The sequence below is a fragment of the Oncorhynchus nerka genome, linkage group LG11, assembly GCF_034236695.1.
Source record: "Oncorhynchus nerka isolate Pitt River linkage group LG11, Oner_Uvic_2.0, whole genome shotgun sequence".
NCBI lineage: Eukaryota > Metazoa > Chordata > Actinopteri > Salmoniformes > Salmonidae > Oncorhynchus > Oncorhynchus nerka.
The window spans coordinates 9,480,107-9,502,999 of NC_088406.1; the positions used below are offsets into that span (position 1 = coordinate 9,480,107).

Genomic DNA, 22,893 nt, shown 5'->3' on the forward strand with positions numbered 1-22,893 from the left:
TATATTAGGGTGGGACCAGGTAGAATCTGCATTATATTGGGGAGGGGCCAGATAGAATATGCATGATATTGGGGAGGGGCTAGGTAGAATCTGCATTATATTGGGGAGGGGCCAGATGGAATCTGCTGTATATTGGGGAGGGGCCAGGTAGAATCGGCTGTATATTGGGGAGGGGACAGGTAGAATCTGCTGTATATTAGGGAGAGGCCAGGTAGAATCTGCTGTATATTGGGGAGGGGACAGGTAGAATCTGCTGTATATTGGGGTTGGGCCAGGTAGAATCTGCTGTACATTGGGGATGGGCCAGGTAGATTCAGCATGATATTGGAGAGGGGCCAGGTAGAATCTGCTGTATATTGGGGTGGGGCCAGGTAGAATCTGCTGTATATTGGGGAGGGGCCAGGTAGAATCTGCAGTATATTGGGGAGGGGCCATGTAGAATCTGATGTATATTGGGGAGGGGCCAGGTAGAATCTGCAGTGTATTGGTGTGGGCCCAGGTATAATCTGCTGTATATTGGGGAGGGGCCAGGTAGAATCTGCTGTATATTGGGGATGGGCCAGGTAGAATCTGCTGTATATTGGGGATGGGCCAGGTAGAATCTGCAGTATATTGGGGAGGGGCAAGGTAGAATCTACAGTATATTGGGGAGGGGCCAGGTAGAATCTGCTGTATATTGGGGAGGGGCCAGGTCGAATCTGCTGTATATTGGGGAGGGGCCAGGTAGAATCTGCAGTGTATTGGGGAGGGGCCATGTAGAATCTGCTGTATATTGGGGAGGGGCCAGGTCGAATCTGCAGTATATTGGGGAGGGGCCAGGTAGAATCTGCATTATATTGGGGAGGGGCAAGGTAGAATCTGGGGGAGGGGCAAGGTAGAATCTGCAGTATATTGGGGAGGGGCAAGGTAGAATCTGCAGTATATTGGGGAGGGGCCAGGTAGAATCTGCTGTATATTGGGGAGGGGCCAGGTAGAATCTGCAGTATATTGGGGAGGGGCAAGGTAGAATCTGCAGTATATTGGGGAGGGGCCAGGTAGAATCTGCTGTATATTGGGGAGGGGCCAGGTCGAATCTGCTGTATATTGGGGAGGGGCCAGGTAGAATCTGCAGTATATTGGGGAGGGGCCATGTAGAATCTGCTGTATATTGGGGAGGGGCCAGGTCTGAATCTGCAGTATATTGGGGAGGGGCCAGGTCGAATCTGCAGTATAGAGGGGCCAGGTAGAATCTGGGGAGGGGCCAGGTAGAATCTGCTGTATATTGGGGAGGGGCCAGGTCGAATCTGCTGTATATTGGGGAGGGGCCAGGTAGAATCTGCTGTATATTGGGGTGGTTCCAGGTAGAATCTGCTGTATATTGGGGAGGGGACAGTTAGAATCTGCATTATATTAGGGTGGGACCAGGTAGAATCTGCATTATATTGGGGAGGGGCCAGGTAGAATCTGCATGATATTGGGGAGGGGCTAGGTAGAATCTGCATTATATTGGGGAGGGGCCAGATGGAATCTGCTGTATATTGGGGAGGGGCCAGGTAGAATCTGCTGTATATTGGGGAGGGGACAGGTAGAATCTGCTGTATATTAGGGAGGGGCCAGGTAGAATCTGCTGTATATTGGGGAGGGGACAGGTAGAATCTGCTGTATATTGGGGTTGGGCCAGGTAGAATCTGCTGTATATTGGGGATGGGCCAGGTAGATTCAGCATGATATTGGAGAGGGGCCAGGTAGAATCTGCTGTATATTGGGGTGGGGCCAGGTAGAATCTGCTGTATATTGGGGAGGGGCCAGGTAGAATCTGCAGTGTATTGGGGTGGGCCCAGGTAGTATGTGCTGTATATTGGGGTTGGGCCAGGTAGATTCTGCTCTATATTGGGGATGGGCCAGGTAGAATCTGCTGTATATTGGGGATGGGCCAGGTAGAATCTGCATGATATTGGAGAAGGGCCAGGTAGAATCTGCTGTATATTGGGGATGGGCCAGGTAGAATCTGCTGTATATTGGGGAGGGGTAAGGTAGAATCTGCAGTATATTGGGGAGGGGCCAGGTAGAATCTGCTGTATATTGGGGAGGGGCCAGGTAGAATCTGCTGTATATTGGGGAGGGGCCAGGTCGAATCTGCAGTATATTGGGGAGGGGCAAGGTAGAATCTGCAGTATAGTGGGAGGGGCCAGGTAGAATCTGCTGTATATTGGGGAGGGGCCAGGTCGAATCTGCTGTATATTGGGGAGGGGCCAGGTAGAATCTGCAGTATATTGGGGAGGGGCCAGGTAGAATCTGCTGTATATTGGGCAGGGGGCCAGGTCGAATCTGCAGTATATTGGGGAGGGGCCAGGTAGAGTCTGCTGTATATTGGGGAGGGGCCAGGTCGAATCTGCTGTATATTGGGGATGGGCCAGGTAGATTCTGCATGATATTGGGGAGGGGCCAGGTAGAATCTGCATTATATTAGGTGGGACCAGGTAGAATCTGCATTATATTGGGGTGGGGCCAGGTAGAATCTGCTGTATATTGGGGAGGGGCCGGGTTGAATCTGCTGTATATTGGGAGGGCCCAGGTAGAATCTGCATTATATTGGGGTGGGGCCGGGTAGCATCTGCTGTATATTGGGGAGGGGCCAGGTAGAATCTGCATTATATTGGGGAGGGGCCAGGTAGAATCTGCATTATATTGGGGAGGGGCAGGTAGAATATGCATTATATTGGGGAGGGGCAAGGTAGAATCTGCAGTATATTGGGGAGGGGCCAGGTAGAATCTGCTGTATATTGGGGAGGGGCCAGGTCGAATCTGCTGTATATTGGGGAGGGGCCAGGTAGAATCTGCAGTGTATTGGGGAGGGGCCATGTAGAATCTGCTGTATATTGGGGAGGGGCCAGGTCGATTCTGCTGTATATAGGGGAGGGGCCAGGTAGAATCTGCTGTATATTGGGGAGGGGCCAGGTCGAATCTGCTGTATATTGGGGAGGGGCCAGGTAGAATCTGCTGTATATTGGGGTGGTTCCAGGTAGAATCTGCTGTATATTGGGGAGGGGACAGTTAGAATCTGCATTATATTAGGGTGGGACCAGGTAGAATCTGCATTATATTGGGGAGGGGCCAGGTAGAATCTGCATGATATTGGGGAGGGGCTAGGTAGAATCTGCTGTATATTGGGGAAAGGACAGGTAGAATCTGCTGTATATTAGGGAGGGGCCAGGTAGAATCTGCTGTATATATTGGGGAGGGGACAGGTAGAATCTGCTGTATATTGGGTCGGGGCCAGGTAGAATCTGCTGTATATTGGGGAGGGGCCAGGTAGAATCTGCAGTATATTGGGGTGGTTCCAGGTAGAATCTGCATTATCTTGGGGAGGGGCCAGGTAGAATCTGCTGTATATTGGGGAGGGGCCAGGTAGAATCTGCAGTGTATTGGGGTGGGCCCAGGTATAATCTGCTGTATATTGGGGAGGGGCCAGGTAGAATCTGCTGTATATTGGGGATGGGCCAGGTAGAATCTGTTGTATATTGGGGATGGGCCAGGTAGATTCTGCATGATATTGGAGAAGGGCCAGGTAGAATCTGCTGTATATTGGGGATGGGCCAGGTAGATTCTGCATGATATTGGGGAGGGGCCAGGTAGAATCTGCATTATATTAGGGTGGGACCAGGTAGAATCTGCATTATTTTGGGGTGGGGCCGGGTAGAATCTGCTGTATATTGGGGAGGGGCCAGGTAGAATCTGCATTATATTGGGGAGGGGCAGGTAGAATCTGCATTATATTGGGGAGGGGCCAGGTAGAATCTGCAGTATATTGGGGAGGGGCCAGGTAGAATCTGCTGTATATTGGGGATGGGCCAGGTAGAATCTGTTGTATATTGGGGATGGGCCAGGTAGACTCTGCATGATATTGGAGAAGGGCCAGGTAGAATCTGCTGTATATTGGGGATGGGCCAGGTAGATTCTGCATGATATTGGGGAGGGGCCAGGTAGAATCTGCAGTATATTGGGGAGGGGCCAGGTAGAATCTGCAGTATATTGGGCTGGGGCCAGGTAGAATTTGCTGTATATTGGGGAGGGGCCAGGTAGAATCTGCTGTATATTGGGGTTGGGCCAGGTAGAATCTGCTGTATATTGGGGTTGGGCCAGGTAGATTCTGCATGATATTGGAGAAGGGCCAGGTAGAATCTGCTGTATATTGGGGAGGGGCCAGGTAGAATCTGCATTATATTGGGGTGGGGCCGGGTAGAATCTGCTGTATATTGGGGAGGGGCAGGTAGAATCTGCATTATATTGGGGAGGGGCAGGTAGAATCTGCATTATATTGGGGAGTGGCCAGGTAGATTCTGCATTATTTTGGGGAGGGGCCAGGTAGAATCTGCATTATTTTGGGGTGGTTCCGGGTAGAATCTGCTGTATATTGGGGAGGGGCCAGGTAGAATGTGTTGTTTTTTGGTTACTCACTCTTTAGTTTGGAGCGAACTTTATTGGCCAACTTCTTAATGTCCGTCATCAGAACTTCCAGGTCCCCCTTCGTCTCTGAGGAGAGAGAGAATAGAGGACATGAGAAGAGAGGAGAAAAGAAGAGGAGAAGACACGAGAAGGGAGGAGAAGAGAGGAGAGGAGATATGACTTGAGAAAAGAAATGACAGGAGAGGAGAGAGGACATGAGGAGAGAGGACATGAAGAGAGAGGACACGAGGAGAGAGGACATGAAGAGAGAGGACACGAAGAGAGAGGACACGAGGAGAGAGGACACGAAGAGAGAGGACACGAGGAGAGAGGACACGAAGAGAGAGGACACGGGGAGAGAGGACACGAAGAGAGAGGACACGAGGAGAGAGGACACGAGGAGAGAGGACACGAGGAGAGAGGACACGAGGAGAGAGGACACGAGAAGAGAGGACACGAGAAGAGAGGACACGAGAAGAGAGGACACGAGAAGAGAGGACACGAGAAGAGAGGACACGAGAAGAGAGGACACGAGAAGAGAGGACACGAGAAGAGAGGACGTGAGAAGAGAGGACGTGAGAAGAGAGGACACGAGAAGAGAGGACACGAGAAGAGAGGACGTGAGAAGAGAGGACGTGAGAAGAGAGGACGTGAGAAGAGAGAACATGAGAAGAGAGGACATGAGAAGAGAGGACATGAGAAGAGAGGACGTGAGAAGAGAGGACATGAGAAGAGAAGACATGAGAAGAATGAGTGACATGAGCTTTTATGTGGATATTATTACATGATAATACATTACAATCTGAATCAATGAATGAGAGAAACGACATTCTAAATGAATGAGATAAACAACATATTCTTAATGAGTAAATGAGAGGAAAAGAAGGGTAATAATGGAGGAAAGTGGAGGAGAGGAGAGGAGAGGAAGGGGGAGGAAAGTGGAGGAGAGGAGAGGAGAGGAAGGGGGAGGAAAGTGGAGGAGAGGAGAGGAGAGGAAGGGGGAGGAAAGTGGAGGAGAGGATAGGAAGGGGGAGGAAAGTGGAGGAGAGAGAGGAGAGGAAGGGGGAGGAAAGTGGAGGAGAGGAGAGGAGAGGAAGGGGGAGGAAAGTGGAGGAGAGGAGAGGAGAGGAAGGGGGAGGAAAGTGGAGGAGAGGAGAGGAGAGGAAGGGGGAGGAAAGTGGAGGAGAGGAGAGGAAGGGGGAGGAAAGTGGAGGAGAGGAGAGGAAGGGGGAGGAAAGTGGAGGAGAGGAGAGGAGAGGAAGGGGGAGGAAAGTGGAGGAGAGGAGAGGAGAGGAAGGGGGAGGAAAGTGGAGGAGAGGAGAGGAGAGGAAGGGGGAGGAAAGTGGAGGAGAGGATGGTGGAGGAGAGGAGAGGAAGGAGAGAGGAAGAGAAGAGGAAAGTGGAGGAGAGGAGGGTGAATAAGAGGAGAGGAAGGAGATAGAGGAAGAGAGGAAGGGGATAGAGGAAGAGAGGAAGAGAAGAGGAAAGTGGAGGAGAAGAGGAGAGGAAAGGAAGGGGGAGGAAAGTGGAGGAGAGGAGAGGAAGGGGGAGGAAAGTGGAGGAGAGGAGAGGAGAGGAGGGGGGGGAGGAAAGTGGAGGAGAGGGAGAGGAGAGGAAGGGGGAGGAGGAAAGTGGAGGAGAGGAGAGGAGAGGAAGGGGGAGGAAAGTGGAGGAGAGGAGAGGAGAGGAAGGGGGAGGAAAGTGGAGGAGAGGAGAGGAGAGGAAGGGGGAGGAAAGTGGAGGAGAGGAGAGGAGAGGAAGGGGGAGGAAAGTGGAGGAGAGGAGAGGAGAGGAAGGGGGAGGAAAGTGGAGGAGAGGAGAGGAGAGGAAGGGGGAGGAAAGTGGAGGAGAGGAGAGGAGAGGAAGGGGGAGGAAAGTGGAGGAGAGGAGAGGAGAGGAAGGGGGAGGAAAGTGGAGGAGAGGAGAGGAGAGGAAGGGGGAAGAAAGTGGAGGAGAGGAGAGGAGAGGAAGGGGGAGGAAAGTGGAGGAGAGGATGGTGGAGGAGAGGAGAGGAAGGAGAGAGGAAGAGAAGAGGAAAGTGGAGGAGAGGAGGGTGAATAAGAGGAGAGGAAGGAGATAGAGGAAGAGAGGAAGGGGATAGAGGAAGAGAGGAAGAGAAGAGGAAAGTGGAGGAGAAGAGGAGAGGAAAGGAAGGGGGAGGAAAGTGGAGGAGAGGAGAGGAAGGGGGAGGAAAGTGGAGGAGAGGAGAGGAGAGGAAGGGGGAGGAAAGTGGAGGAGAGGAGAGGAGAGGAAGGGGGAGGAAAGTGGAGGAGAGGATGGTGGAGGAGAGGAGAGGAAGGAGAGAGGAAGAGAAGAGGAAAGTGGAGGAGAGGAGGGTGAATAAGAGGAGAGGAAGGAGATAGAGGAAGAGAGGAAGGGGATAGAGGAAGAGAGGAAGAGAAGAGGAAAGTGGAGGAGAAGAGGAGAGGAAAGGAAGGGGGAGGAAAGTGGAGGAGAGGACGGTGGAGAAGAGGAGAGGAAGGAGATAGAAAGGGGAAGGAGGAAGAGAAGAGGAAAGTGGAGGAGAGGAGGGTGGAGAAGAGGAGAGGAAGGAGATAGTGGAAGAGAGGAAGAGAAGAGGAAAGTGGAGGAGAGGAGGGTGGGGAAGAGGAGACATGTTCTCTGGAGTGATGAAGTGTGAACGTGTTTCCACTACTCCAGAGTCTGGGTTTGCTACTCCAAAATTCTCCAAAAAATAAAATAAATACAATATAAATATAGGACAAAACACACATCACAACAACAGAGACAACACTACATAAAGAGAGACCTATAAGACAACAACATAGCAAGGCAGCAACACATGACAACACAGCATGGTAAGTACATCTTTCAACTGGTTGCATCACTGCCTGGTATGGCAAATGCTCGGCCTCCGACCGCAAGGCACTACAGAGGGTAGTGCGAACGGCCCATCACTGGGGGGTACAGAGGAGTATAGAGTGCAGTGATGTGTCCTATAAGGAGCATTGGTAAAATGGTAAATCTAGCTGCTCAAGAGCACCCTTACATGCCAATCTATAAATTATGTCTATGTAATCTAGCATGGGTAGGATGGTCATCTGAATCAGGTTTAGTTTGGCAGCTGGGGTGAAAGATGAGCGATTACTATAGAGGAAACCAAGTCTAGATTTAACTTTAGCCTGTAGCTTTGATATGTGCTGAGAGAAGGACAGTGCACCGTCTAGCCATACTCCCAAGTACTTGTATGAGGTGACTACCTTAACTTCAGAGGTAGTAGTCACACCTGTGGAAAGAGGGGCATGCTTCTTACAAAACCACATGACCTTTGTTTTGGAGCTGTTCAGAACAAGGTTATGGGCAGAGAAAGTTGGTTGGACACTAAGAAAGCTTTGTTGTAGAGCATTTAACACAACATTCGGGGAGGGGCCAGCTGAGTATAAGACTATCATCTGCATATAAATGGATGAGAGAGCTTCCTACTGCCTGAGCTATGTTGAATCGAGCCTTAGGGTAATCCCTTGGTGACAGGCAGTGGCTGAGACAGCAGATGTTCTGACTTTATACACTGCACTCTTTGAGAGAGGTAGTTAGCAAACCAGGCCAAAGACTCAGAGACCCCAATAATTCTTAGCCAGGACCACAAGAATGGAGTGGTCTACTGTATCAAAAGCTTTATTGCAAAGGCAATAAAAATAGCAGCACAATATTGCTTAGAATCAAGGGCAATGGTGACGTCATTGAGGACCTTTTTTAAGGTTGCAGTGACACATCCATAACCTGAGCGGAAAACAGATTGCAAATCAGAGAGAAAACTATAGACATCAAGAAATCCAGTCAGTTGATTATTGACACGTTTTTCCAACACTTTTGATTTAGAGAGTACCATCGCTTTAGGACTTGGTAAGGTGGTTTAAGCATGTTCCAGTTTAGGTCACCAAGCAGGACAATTCAGACTTGGTGTAAGGGGCCAGGAGAGAGCTTAAGGCAAGTAGGGTACAGGCCGGTGCTGATGGAGGACGATAGCACCCAGAAACAGTCAACAAAGAGCTATTAAAAAGGTTCATGCTTAAAACCAGCAAATCAAATTGTTTGGGGACAGACTTGGTGGAGACAACCGAGCACTGAAGGTGATCCTTGGTAAAGGATGCCACTCCCCCACATTTGGAAGATCTGTCTTGCTGAAAAAGGTTATAACCAGAAAGGTTAACATCAGTATTCAGAACATTCTTCCTTAACCACGTCTCAGTAATGACAAACACATCTGGATTGGAGCTGTGAACTCACACTTTCAATTGATAAATTTTAGGCAATAAGCTTCTAGTGTTAACGTGCAGAAAACCCAGGCTTTTACGAGAGCAGAAATCAGTGAAGCAGATATCAGAGCACAAGTCCAAATTGAGGCAAGCAACAGTAGATGGGCCAGGGTGTACATGCACATTTCCAGATATCATCAACAGTAATACAATCAGGGCCCGGCAGAGGACAGGGATAGCTCTAATTTATGACATCTGAATGTGCATCAGATGGCAACAAGATCATGATGTACAGCAATTTCATCAGGAAACATGAATACAAAGCTGGCGAGAGGTGGTTAGAATAGGATGGGAGGCCAAAAGTCTTCTTGGCTGGGTCGTGTTTCTGAGGACGCACAGCTCTCGACCTTCACCTCTCCTGAGTCCGTACGGGAGTTCCAGCGATGGGACAAGATTATAATTACCAATTGGGGAGAAAAAGGGGTAAAAAAATAAATAAATACGAATATATATATATATACCATTTTTTAACAAGGAAAAAAATGAAAAGAACATCACAAAAAATACAAAATAAAACAATCGAAAAAACAATGGAAATAAAAAAATGTATGCGCAATGATTGGGCTTTTAAAAACGCTGTCTGACAGATTCTCCGCTCCAAGACTCTGTATCTGTACGCTGTGCACCTGATAAATAAGATACATAACGAATATACACAAGTGCCAATTTCATTCGACTAAATTATGCAAATTAACCCATAGACTTGTAAGCATAATCGGTCAAATGGATTTACATCAACTGGTATTGCCATCAATAAAGAGGCTAAAAAGCTTTTTTTTCTTCTCCCAGACGATTGGCCTGTGCCTGCCAGACAGACACACAGCATGCAGCCAGACAGACAGGCACACAGCATGCAGCCAGACAGACAGACACACAGCATGCAACCAGACAGACAGACACACAGCATGCAGTCAGCCAGACAGACATGCAACCAGACAAACAGACACACAGCATGCAGTCAGCCAGCCAGACATGCAGTCAGCCAGCCAGACATGCAGTCAGCCAGCCAGACACACAGCATGCAGTCAGTCAGACAGACATGCAGCCAGCCAGACAGACACACATCATGCAGTCAGCCAGACAGACATGCAACCAGACAGACAGACACACATCATGCAGTCAGTCAGCCAGACAGACATTACATTTACATTTGAGTCATTTAGCAGACGCTCTTATCCAGAGCGACTTACAAATTGGTGCATTCACCTTATGACATCCAGTGGAACAGTAGTGCATCTAAATCTTTTAAGGGGGTTAGAGGGATTACTTTATCCTATCCTAGGTATTCCTTAAAGAGGTGGGGTTTCAGGTGTCTCCGGAAGGTGGTGATTGACTCCGCTGTCCTGGCGTCGTGAGGGAGTTTGTTCCACCATTGGGGGGCCAGAGCAGCGAACAGTTTTGACTGGGCTGAGCGGGAACTGTACTTCCTCAGTGGTAGGGAGGCGAGCAGGCCAGAGGTGGATGAACGCAGTGCCCTTGTTTGGGTGTAGGGCCTGATCAGAGCCTGGAGGTACTGAGGTGCCGTTCCCCTCATAGCTCCGTAGGCAAGCACCATGGTCTTGTAGCGGATGCGAGCTTCAACTGGAAGCCAGTGGAGAGAGCGGAGGAGCGGGGTGACGTGAGAGAACTTGGGAAGGTTGAACACCAGACGGGCTGCGGCGTTCTGGATGAGTTGTAGGGGTTTAATGGCACAGGCAGGGAGCCCAGCCAACAGCGAGTTGCAGTAATCCAGACGGGAGATGACGAGTGCCTGGATTAGGACCTGCGCCGCTTCCTGTGTGAGGCAGGGTCGTACTCTGCGGATGTTGTAGAGCATGAACCTACAGGAACGGGCCACCGCCTTGATGTTAGTTGAGAACGACAGGGTGTTGTCCAGGATCACGCCAAGGTTCTTAGCGCTCTGGGAGGAGGACACAATGGAGTTGTCAACCGTGATGGCAGGATCATGGAACGGGCAGTCCTTCCCCGGGAGGAAGAGCAGCTCCGTCTTGCCGAGGTTCAGCTTGAGGTGGTGATCCGTCATCCACACTGATATGTCTGCCAGACATGCAGAGATGCGATTCGCCACCTGATCATCAGAAGGGGGAAAGGAGAAGATTAATTGTGTGTCATCTGCATAGCAATGATAGGAGAGACCATGTGAGGTTATGACAGAGCCAAGTGACTTGGTGTATAGCGAGAATAGGAGAGGGCCTAGAACAGAGCCCTGGGGGACACCAGTGGTGAGAGCACGTGGTGTGGAGACGGATTCTCGCCACGCCACCTGGTAGGAGCGACCTGTCAGGTAGGACGCAATCCAAGCGTGGGCCGCGCCGGAGATGCCCAACTCGGAGAGGGTGGAGAGGAGGATCTGATGGTTCACAGTATCGAAGGCAGCCGATAGGTCTAGAAGGATGAGAGCAGAGGAGAGAGAGTTAGCTTTAGCAGTGCGGAGCGCCTCCGTGATACAGAGAAGAGCAGTCTCAGTTGAATGACTAGTCTTGAAACCTGACTGATTTGGATCAAGAAGGTCATTCTGAGAGAGATAGCGGGAGAGCTGGCCAAGGACGGCACGTTCAAGAGTTTTGTAGAGAAAAGAAAGAAGGGATACTGGTCTGTAGTTGTTGACATCGGAGTGATCGAGTGTAGGTTTTTTTTTTTCAGAAGGGGTGCAACTCTCGCTCTCTTGAAGACGGAAGGGACGTAGCCAGCGGTCAGGGATGAGTTGATGAGCGAGGTGAGGTAAGGGAGAAGGTCTCCGGAAATGGTCTGGAGAAGAGAGGAGGGGATAGGGTCAAGCGGGCAGGTTGTTGGGCGGCCGGCCGTCACAAGACGCGAGATTTCATCTGGAGAGGGGGAGAAAGAGGTCAGAGCACAGGGTAGGGCAGTGTGAGCAGAACCAGCGGTGTCGTTTGACTTAGCAAACGAGGATCGGATGTCGTCGACCTTCTTTTCAAAATGGTTGACGAAGTCATCTGCAGAGAGGGAGGGGGGGGGAGGAGGATTCAGGAGGGAGGAGAAGGTTGCAAAGAGCTTCCTAGGGTTAGAGGCAGATGCTTGGAATTTAGAGTGGTAGAAAGTGGCTTTAGCAGCAGAGAGAGAAGAGGAAAATGTAGAGAGGAGGGAGTGAAAGGATGTCAGGTCCGCAGGGAGGCGAGTTTTCCTCCATTTCCGCTCGGCTGCCCGGAGCCCTGTTCTGTGAGCTCGCAATGAGTCGTTGAGCCACGGAGCGGGAGGGGAGGACCGAGCCGGCCTGGAGGATAGGGGACATAGAGAGTCAAAGGATGCAGAAAGGGAGGAGAGGAGGGTTGAGGAGGCAGAATCAGGAGATAGGTTGGAGAAGGTTTGAGCAGAGGGAAGAGATGATAGGATGGAAGAGGAGAGAGTAGCGGGGAGAGAGAGCGAAGGTTGGGACGGCGCGATACCATCCGAGTAGGGGCAGTGTGGGAAGTGTTGGATGAGAGCGAGAGGGAAAAGGATACAAGGTAGTGGTCGGAGACTTGGAGGGGAGTTGCAATGAGGTTAGTGGAAGAACAGCATCTAGTAAAGATGAGGTCGAGCGTATTTCCTGCCTTGTGAGTAGGGGGGGGAAGGTGAGAGGGAGAGGTCAAAAGAGGAGAGGAGTGGAAAGAAGGAGGCAGAGAGGAATGAGTCAAAGGTAGGCGTGGGGAGGTTAAAGTCGCCCAGAACTGTGAGAGGTGAGCCGTCCTCGAGCTTATCAAGGCATCAAGCTCATTCAGGAACCTGGGAAAGGATAAGATGTTAAGCTTGAAAGGGCTTATCAAGGCATCAAGCTGACCAGCTTGATGAACGTGGGCAGACGAAGAGAGAGCAGTAGGGAACCTGGAGTGGCGATAAATGATATGAGATGAACTCTGCCTTGTTGGCCGCAGATCGGCAGTTCCAGAGGCTACCGGAGACCTGGAACTCCACGTGGGTCGTGCGCGCTGGGACCACCAGATTAGGGTGGCGGCGGCCACGTGGTGTGGAGCGTTTGTATGGTCTGTGCAGAGAGGAGAGAACAGGGATAGACAGACACATAGTTGACAGGCTAGAGAAGAGGCTACGCTAATGCAAAGGAGATTGGAATGACAAGTGGACTACACGTCTCGAGTGTTCAGAAAGTTAAGCTTTTTTAAGACATGCAACCAGACAGACAGGCACACAGCATGCAGCCAGCCAGCCAGCCAGACATGCAGTCAGCCAGCCAGACACACAGCATGCAGTCAGTCAGCCAGCCAGCCAGACACACAGCATCCAGTCAGCCAGCCAGCCAGACAAAACAGGAGCAGCTGTAACCAGCGCTACTCCCTGTCGTGTCTTTGCTATGCCGGATTAAGTGATATGACATGCTATTCTACAAAATCCTTTCTCTGTAATTAATATTTCCTAATTGAGCTAATCATGTAAATGTAATTAACTAGAAAGTCGGGGCACCACGAAAGAGTGTTTATAGAGCTGTTATTTACCGAATAAACTCTGAAAGACCTAGTAATATTTTACATCAATAGCAGTCAATATTAATCGTCACCTTATTTAGTCTCATCTGAAAGTTGTAAATTCTTGGTTATCTTCACGAACCCTGGCTAACAAGTTGAATCAGAAAAAAACAATTGGGTTTAATTATTTATTTACTAAATACCTAACTAATCACACAAAATTACATATCCACAGAATGCAAATTATGTCATACAGAAAACGTCCCTGGTGGACGGAGCCGACATGGCTAGTTACACAAAGGAAAGGGGGTTGGGTTTGAGTGAAAGAGCGGGAAGACTGAGGAACAAAGGGAGAAGCTGTGCTATTGTAAATACAGTATCTTATGCATTCTTAAATTACAGCCCATTTGGAAAAGGAAAATGCTGTGCTTCAGTAGGTTGGTCGTAGATGCTGGCCGTGTTGGCCAACAGAGATCTTCCTGTCCTCGGAAGAATGTCACTGGTGGTAAATTGGATACGTTGTAGTATTGTCGTTGTGTGTTAGACTGGGTACGGCGTCCGTCCTTTCCTAGCCCGTGTTTACAGCTGCTGTTGCTAACTCACTTCTTTAGTGAATAAGAGTTCAAAGTTCATACCATTCGCAACCATAGCTCACGCTAAGGTTGGCTTAGTTCTGTAGTTGACATGTTAGTCCTTTTAATGTGGGCCAAGATGGCGTAGCAGTAGTTGTCCTGTCGTATCGTCTCTCTGTAAATATCGTCTCTTTTTCGTTTTAGATATTTTTTTTGATATTTTTTTCTTCGCATATCCTTAAAACATTTTGCTAAACCTAAGCTTCCAAATACTCCTCTGCAACCCGCCAATGTAGCTACTTTTCTAACGTAGTTATATTTACTTCGGAACCGGACACTCTCAACTGAAGCTAGCCAGCTAACTACCAGCTATGCTAGCGACCATCAACTAACCTTTAGCTCGGAAAGCTCTCGCCTGTTCGAACAACGCGACGCTAGAGCAACGCGACGCTAACCAGAGCATAACGGACCTAATTTATTTTTTTATTTTTTTACCCCCGGATTCCCACCACAAACGGAACATCCTTCAGCTGGATCCTCGCAACTAGCCATCGAGTGTAACAGCAACCCTGGTTGATTACTCCTGGCTAGCGTTTCCACCCACGTAGCTTGAAGCTAGCCCGGCCAGAGCTCCTAGCATACTCCTGGGCTACAATACCTTGACTACGACCGGTCTATCGATATCACCGCTTGAAGAGGAATAAACAGACTCACCCCATCGTGACGTCCTCCAAAGGCTAACTCTCTAGCCCTCGCTATCTCCTTGCTTGCTAGTTCGGCACGCTAACTGCTAGCTTGTTTAGCCCAGGTCCGCTAACTACTACCTTGTTTACCCTGGCCTGCTAATCTGTTAGCTTGTTAGCACAGGCCTGCTAACCGTCCCGCCGCGTCCCAAAAATGCAGTGGCCCATATGTACTCTATCTCTTCCCGATTTAATTTGTTTATACCTTCCGGAAACTTGCCTCACCCAATGTGATACGGAATCGCTATTATCTTTATTTTTAGAACACACTCAAGAACCTCCAGAAGCTAACCAGCTAGCTAGCTACAAGCTATTTAGTCATTGTTAGTTTTCTTAACCTGGATAACACTCGCCAGCCCAGCCCCCCCTGCCCCATCCACCGCTGCCCCCTGGACTCTGATCACTTGGCTACATAGCTGATGCACGCTGGACTGTCCATTACCACGGTACTCCATTCTGCGTGTTTGTTTTATCTGTCGGCCGAGTTGCCTAGTCAATGCCATCTCACCTGCTGTTGTTACGCTAGCTGATTAGCTATTGTCTCACCCACTGTTTTAGCTAGCTTTCCCAATTCAACACCTGTGTTCACTGTATGCATCGCTGTATGTCTCTCTCAAATGTCAATATGCCTTGTATACTATTGCTCAGGTTAGTTATCATTGTTTTAGTTCACAATGGAGCCCCTAGTCCTATTCCTCACACCCCTGATACCTCCTTTGTCCCACCTCCCACATATGCGGTGACCTCACCCATTACAACCAGCATGTCCAGAGATAAAACCTCTCTCATCATCACCCAGTGCCTGGGCTTACCTCCGTACCGTACCCGCACCCCACCATACCCCTGTCTGTGCATTATGCCCTGAATATATTCTACCATGCCCAGAAACCTGCTCCTCTTATTCTCTGTCCCCAACGCTCTAGGCGACCAGTTTTGATAGCCCTTAGCCGCACCCTCATACTACTCCTTCTCTGTTCCGCGGGTGATGTGGAGGTAAACCCGGGCCCTGCATGTCCCCAGGCACCCTCATTTGTTGACTTCTGTGATCGAAAAAGCCTTGGTTTCATGCATGTCAACATTAGAAGCCTCCTCCCTAAGTTTGTTTTACTCACTGCTTTAGCACACTCTGCTAACCCTGATGTCCTTGCCGTGTCTGAATCCTGGCTCAGGAAGGCCACCAAAAATTCAGAGATTTCCATACCCAACTATAACATCTTCCGTCAAGATAGAACTGCCAAAGGGGGAGGAGTCGCAGTCTACTGCAGAGATAGCCTGCAAAGTAATGTCATACTTTCCAGGTCCATACCCAAACAGTTCGAGCTACTAATTCTGAAAATTACTCTCTCCAGAAATAAGTCTCTCACTGTTGCCGCCTGCTACCGACCCCCTCAGCTCCCAGCTGTGCCCTGGACACCATTTGTGAATTGATTGCCCCCCATCTAGCTTCTGAGTTTGTTCTGTTAGGTGACCTAAACTGGGATATGCTTAACACCCCGGCAGTCCTACAATCTAAGCTAGATGCCCTCAATCTCACACAAATCATCAAGGAACCCACCAGGTACAACCCTAACTCTGTAAGCAAGGGCACCTCATAGACGTCATCCTGACCAACTGGCCCTCCAAATACACCTCCGCTGTCTTCAACCAGGATCTCAGCGACCACTGCCTCATTGCCTGTATCCGCTACGGTGCCGCAGTCAAACGACCACCCTCATCACTGTCAAACGCTCCCTAAAACACTTCTGTGAGCAGGCCTTTCTAATCGACCTGGCCCGGGTATCCTGGAAGGACATTGACCTCATCCCGTCAGTTGAGGATGCCTGGTCATTCTTTAAGAGTAACTTCCTCACCATATTAGATAAGCATGCTCCGTTCAAAAAATGCAGAACTAAGAACAGATACAGCCCTTGGTTCACTCCAGACCTGACTGCCCTCGACCAGCACAAAAACATCCTGTGGCGGACTGCAATAGCATCGAACAGTCCCCGCGATATGCAACTGTTCAGGGAAGTCAGGAACCAATACACGCAGTCAGTCAGGAAAGCTAAGGCCAGCTTCTTCAGGCAGAAGTTTGCATCCTGTAGCTCCAACTCCAAAAAGTTCTGGGACACTGTGAAGTCCATGGAGAACAAGAGCACCTCCTCCCAGCTGCGCACTGCACTGAGGCTAGGGAACACAGTCACCACCGACAAATCCATGATTATCGAAAACTTCAGCAAGCATTTCTCAACGGCTGGCCATGCCTTCCGCCTGGCTACTCCTACCTCGGCCAACAGCTCCGGCCCCCCCGCAGCTCCTCGCCCAAGCCTCTCCAGGTTCTCCTTTACCCAAATCCAGATAGCAGATGTTCTGAAAGAGCTGCAAAACCTGGACCCGTATAAATCAGCTGGGCTTGACAATCTGGACCCTCTATTTCTGAAACTATCCGCCGCCATTGTCACAACCCCTATTACCAGCCTGTTCAACCTCTCTCTCATATCGTCTGAGATCCCCAAGGATTGGAAAGCTGCCGCAGTCATCCCCCTCTTCAAAGGGGGAGACACCCTGGACCCAAACTGTTACAGACCTATATCCATTCTGCCCTGCCTATCTAAGTTCTTCGAAAGCCAAGTCAACAAACAGGTCATTGACCATCTCGAATCCCACCGTACCTTCTCCGCTATGCAATCTGGTTTCCGAGCCGGTCACGGGTGCACCTCAGCCACACTCAAGGTACTAAACGACATCATAACCGCCATCGATAAAAGACAGTACTGTGCAGCCGTCTTCATCGACCTTGCCAAGGCTTTCGACTCTGTCAATCACCATATTCTTATCGGCAGACTCAGTAGCCTCGGCTTTTCGGATGACTGCCTTGCCTGGTTCACCAATTACTTTGCAGACAGAGTTCAGTGTGTCAAATCGGAGGGCATGTTGTCCGGTCCTCTGGCAGTCTCTATGGGGGTGCCACAGGGTTCAATTCTCGGGCCGACTCTTTTCTCTGTGTATATCAATGATGTTGCTCTTGCTGCGGGCGATTCCCTGATCCACCTCTACGCAGACGACACCATTCTATACACTTTTGGCCCGTCACTGGACACTGTGCTATCTAACCTCCAATCGAGCTTCAATGCCATACAACACTCCTTCCGTGGCCCCAACTGCTCTTAAACGCTAGTAAAACCAAATGCATGCTTTTCAACCGATCGCTGCCTGCACCCGCTTGCCCGACTAGCATCACCACACTGGATGGTTCCGACCTTGAATATGTGGACACCTATAAGTACCTAGGTGTCTGGCTAGACTGCAAACTCTCCTTCCAGACCCATATCAAACATCTCCAATCGAAAATCAAATCAAGAGTCGGCTTTCTATTCCGCAACAAAGCCTCCTTCACTCACGCTGCCAAGCTTACCCTAGTAAAACTGACTATCCTACCGATCCTCGACTTCGGCGATGTCATCTACAAAATGGCTTCCAACACTCTTCTCAGCAAACTGGATGCAGTTTATCACAGTGCCATCCGTTTTGTCACTAAAGCACCTTATACCACCCACCACTGCGACTTGTATGCTCTAGTCGGCTGGCCCTCGCTACATATTCGTCGCCAGACCCACTGGCTCCAGGTCATCTACAAGGCCATGCTAGGCAAAGCTCCGCCTTATCTCAGCTCACTGGTCACGATGGCAACACCCATCCGTAGCACGCGCTCCAGCAGGTGTATCTCATTGAGCATCCCCAAAGCCAACACCTCATTCGGCCGCCTTTCGTTCCAGTACTCTGCAGCCTGTGACTGGAACGAATTGCAAAAATCGCTGAAGTTGGAGACTTTTATCTCCCTCACCAACTTCAAACATCAGCTATCTGAGCAGCTAACCGATCGCTGCAGCTGTACATAATCTATTGGTAAATAGCCCACCCATTTTCACCTACCTCATCCCCACAGTTTTTATTTATTTACTTTTCTGCTCTTTTGCACACAAATATCTCTACCTGTACATGATCATCTGATCATTTATCACTCCAGTGTTAATCTGCAATATTGTAATTATTCGCCTACCTCCTCATGCCTTTTGCACACATTGTATATAGACCCCCCCCTTTTTTTTTCTCTCTCTACTGTGTTATTGACTTGTTAATTGTTTACTCCATGTGTAACTCTGTGTTGTCTGATCACTCTGCTATGCTTTATTTTGACCAGGTCGCAGTTGCAAATGAGAACCTGTTCTCAACTAGCCTACCTGGTTAAATAAAGGTGAAATAAAAAAATAAAATAAAATAAAAGTCGTCCTCACATCCTCGGAACAGATAGTTACATTTTCGTCAAGGGCTTATATAGTGGAGGGAGAGAAGGGTGTGTTTCATAGTTTATAACCCATGTCTCTTCACAGGGGCGGGCCACTGATTGAGCAGAGCCCTAACCTTATGAAAACCCAAATATCTCATTTGGAAGCTAAAATTACATTTAATATTTTCACAAATAATGTCATATTTAAACATTTAAATTGCACAACAATTCCATGTGAATCTGATAACTAGAATGTGTAGACTTTCCCAGATACAGTTTATGTCGTCCTGTCATCAGTCATAATGTCTCAGATGACAACCGAACTGACATCATATTCATTAAGTACAGACACATATTTCCCACTGGTTGGATTCCCGAAATATGGTTCCTTTCCCCCCACCGTTTGATGTTCCCAGACTCTCTATGTTTAACAAAGGCTATTCAAGAGTCCTTCAGTAGAGTCGAGAGAGAGGGGAGAAAGGTATTTATGGGGGGGTCATAAACCTTAGCCACAGGCCAACGTCATGACATCCCTATTCATCAGCCATATACAGTTGAAGTCGGAAGTTGACATACACCTTAGCAAAAAACATTTAAACTCAGTAATTCTGATATTTAATCCTCGTACAAAATCCCTGTTTTAGGTCAGTTAGGATCACCACTTTATTTTAAGAACGAGAAATGTCAGAATAAAAGTAGAGATAATGATTCATTTCAGCTTTTATTTCTTTCATCACATTCCCAGTGGGTCAGAAGTTTACATACACTCAATTAGTATTTGGTAGCATTGCCTTTAAATGATTTAACTTGGGTCAAACGTTTTGGGTAGCCTCCCACAAGCTTCCCAGAATAAGTTGGGTGAATTTTGGCCCATTCCTCCTGACAGAGCTGGTAAAACTGAGTCAGGTTTGTAGGCCTCCCTGCTCACACACGCTTTATCAGTTCTGCACACATGTTTTCTATAGGATTGAGGTCAGGCCTTTGTGATGGCCACTCCAATACCTTGACTTTATTGTCCTTAAGCCATTTTGCCACAACTTTGGAAGTATGCTTGGGGTCATTGTCAATTTGGAAGACCCATTTGCGACCAAGCTTTAACTTCCTGACTGATGTCTTGAATGTTGCTTCAATATATCCACATAATTTTCCAACCTCATGATGCCATCTATTTTGTAAAGTGCAGCAGTCCCTCCTGCAGCAAAGCACCCCCACAACATGATGCTGCCACCCCCGTGCTTCACGGTTGGGATGGTGTTCTTCGGCTTGCAAGCGTCCCCCTTTTTCTTCCAAACATATATCAAGGGTATGGGAGGCGAAGTCAGGTGCAGGAGAGCAGAGTGTAGTGAACACACTTTAATTCCGTTCCACCAAAAACAGCACATAAAAACAATAACGTGCCAAAAACACGGAACATGGCAAAAGTCAAGCGCCCGACAATAATCCACATCACAAACAAACAATTACACACAAAGACACAGAGGACTAAATACATGCAGTAATTATAGAATGAAAACCAGGTGTGTAATGGAACAAGACAAAACAAATGGATGTATGACAAATGGAGCGGCGATGGCTGGAAAGCCGGTGACGTCGATCGCCGAACGAACAAGGAGAGGAGCCGACTTCGGTGGAAGTCGTGACAACATAATGATGGTCACTATGGCCAAACGGTTCTATTTTTGTTTCATCAGAACAGAGGACATTTCTCCCCCAAAATATTATCTTTGTCCCCATGTGCAGTTGCAAACCGTAGTCTGGCTTTTTTATGGCGGTTTTGGAGCAGTGGCTTCTTCCTTGCTGAGCGGCCTTTCAGGTTATGTCAATATAGGACTCGTTTTACTGTGGACATAGATACTTTAGTACATGTTTCCTCCATTATCTTCACAAGGTCCTTGTTGTTCTGGGATTGATTTGCACTTTTCGCACCAAAGTATGTTAGTCTCTGGGAGACAGAACGCGTCTCCTTCCTGAGCGGAGTGACGGCTGTGTGGTCCCATGGTGTTTATACTTGCGTACTATTGTTTGTACAGATGAACTTGGTACCTTCAGGCATTTGTAAATTGCTCCCAATAATGAACCAGCCTTGTGCAGGTCTACAATGTTTTTTCTGAGGTCTTGGCTGATTTCTTTTGATTTTCCCAGGATGTCAAGCAAAGAGGCACTGAGTTTGAAGGAAGGCCTTGAAATACATCCACAGGTACACCTCCAATTGAATCAAATTATGACAATTAGCCTATCAGAAGCGTCTAAAGCCATGACAATTTTCTGGAATTTTCCAAGCAGTTTAAAGGCACAGTCAACTTAGTGTATGTAAACTTCTGACACACTGGAATTGTGACACAGTTAATTATGTGAAATAATCTGTCTGTAAACAATTGTTGGAACAATGACTTGTGTCATGCACAAAGTAGATGTCCTAACCGACTTGCCAAAACTATAGTTTGTTAACAAGACATTTGTGGAGTGGTTGAGAAATGAGTTTTAATGACTCCAATCTAAGTGTATTTAAACTTCCGACTTCAATTGTACATTCCTCTTCAGGTGTGTTTTCTGCTTTGTCCAACAGGGGGAGCTGGTGAACAACATTGAGCAGAACGTGTGTAACACCCAGGACTATGTGGAACAGGCCAGAGACAACTACAAGGCTGCCGTCAGCATGCAGAAGGGCGGCCACAGGGTGAGACCCAACAACACACAGTCTATGGACTTACTCTCATACAGCCCTCCCTCTCTTCCTTTTCTCCTGTCTGTCTACTCTTCCCTCTCTTCCTTTTCTCCTGTCTGTCCTCCCTTCCCTCTCTTCCTTTTCTCCTGTCTGTCTACTCTTCCCTCTCTTCCTTTTCTCCTGTCTGTCCTCCCTTCCCTCTCTTCCTTTTCTCCTGTCTGTCTTCCCTTCCCTCTCTTCCTTTTCTCCTGTCTGTCTACTCTTCCCTCTCTTCCTTTTCTCCTGTCTGTCTACTCTTCCCTCTCTTCCTTTTCTCCTGTCTGTCTACTCTTCCCTCTCTTCCTTTTCTCCTGTCTGTCTTCCCTTCCCTCTCTTCCTTTTCTCATGTCTGTCTACTCTTCCCTCTCTTCCTTTTCTCCTGTCTGTCTACTCTTCCCTCTCTTCCTTTTCTCCTGTCTGTCTTCCCTTCCCTCTCTTCCTCTGCCCTGTCTGTCTACTCTTCCCTCTCTTCCTTTTCTCCTGTCTGTCTTCCCTTCCCTCTCTTCCTTTTCTCCTGTCTGTCTTCCCTTCCCTCTCTTCCTTTTCTCCTGTCTGTCTTCCCTTCCCTCTCTTCCTTTTCTCCTGTCTGTCTACTCTTCTCTCTCTTCCTTTTCTCCTGTCTGTCTACTCTTCCCTCTCTTCCTTTTCTCCTGTCTGTCTACTCTTCCCTCTCTTCCTTTTCTCCTGTCTGTCTTCCCTTCCCTCTCTTCCTTTTCTCCTGTCTGTCTACTCTTCCCTCTCTTCCTTTTCTCCTGTCTGTCTACTCTTCCCTCTCTTCCTCTGCCCTGTCTGTCTACTCTTCCCTCTCTTCCTTTTCTCCTGTCTGTCTTCCCTTCCCTCTCTTCCTTTTCTCCTGTCTGTCTACTCTTCCCTCTCTTCCTCTATATCCTTCTTCCTACCATGTTTCCGACTTCCTCCTCCTCCACTGGAATGGTGATACAGTGAATTATAAGTGAAATAATCTGTCTGTAAACAATTGTTGGTAAAATTACTTGTATCATGCACAAAGTAGATGTACTAACCGACTTGCCAAAACTATAGTTTGTTAACAAGAACTTTGTGGAGTGGTTGAAAAACTAGATTTAATGACTCCAACCTAAGTGTATGTACATTTCCTACTTCAACTGTATATTATATTGGACTGTATGAGTTAGTAGACAGTTGAATATAACCTATATTCTATTGGACTGTATGAGTTAGTAGATATTGGACTGTATGAGTTAGGGTACTGTATACTGTACATGGCTTTAACCAGCACTAGTCTATTCATCAGCCTCACCATTAGAGAGATACAAGACCAGACAGAAAGGGAAAGAGAGGAGTGCGGCATCCCAAATGAAACCCTATTCCCTATGTAGTACACTACAAAAGTGCTTCACTATACAGGGAAAGGGGTGTCATTTGGGACACAACCCGAGGAGTGACAAGATGAGGGAGGAGTATTGGTGACAGCAGCACAGCGTTTCAACATGCTAGTACCACTCCTC

General features: G+C 48.4%; 1 protein-coding gene across 1 annotated transcript in view; it reads right to left on the bottom strand.

Moving 5' to 3' along the window:
- Positions 1 to 22,893, bottom strand: part of stx1a (syntaxin 1A (brain)) — a 236,651-nt gene that overhangs the window by 86,184 nt on the left and 127,574 nt on the right. Inside the window, exon 4 of the mRNA XM_065024200.1 lies at positions 4,438 to 4,512. Coding sequence (XP_064880272.1) covers positions 4,438 to 4,512 — 75 coding nt within the window. The remainder of the gene's footprint in view (positions 1 to 4,437; positions 4,513 to 22,893) is intronic.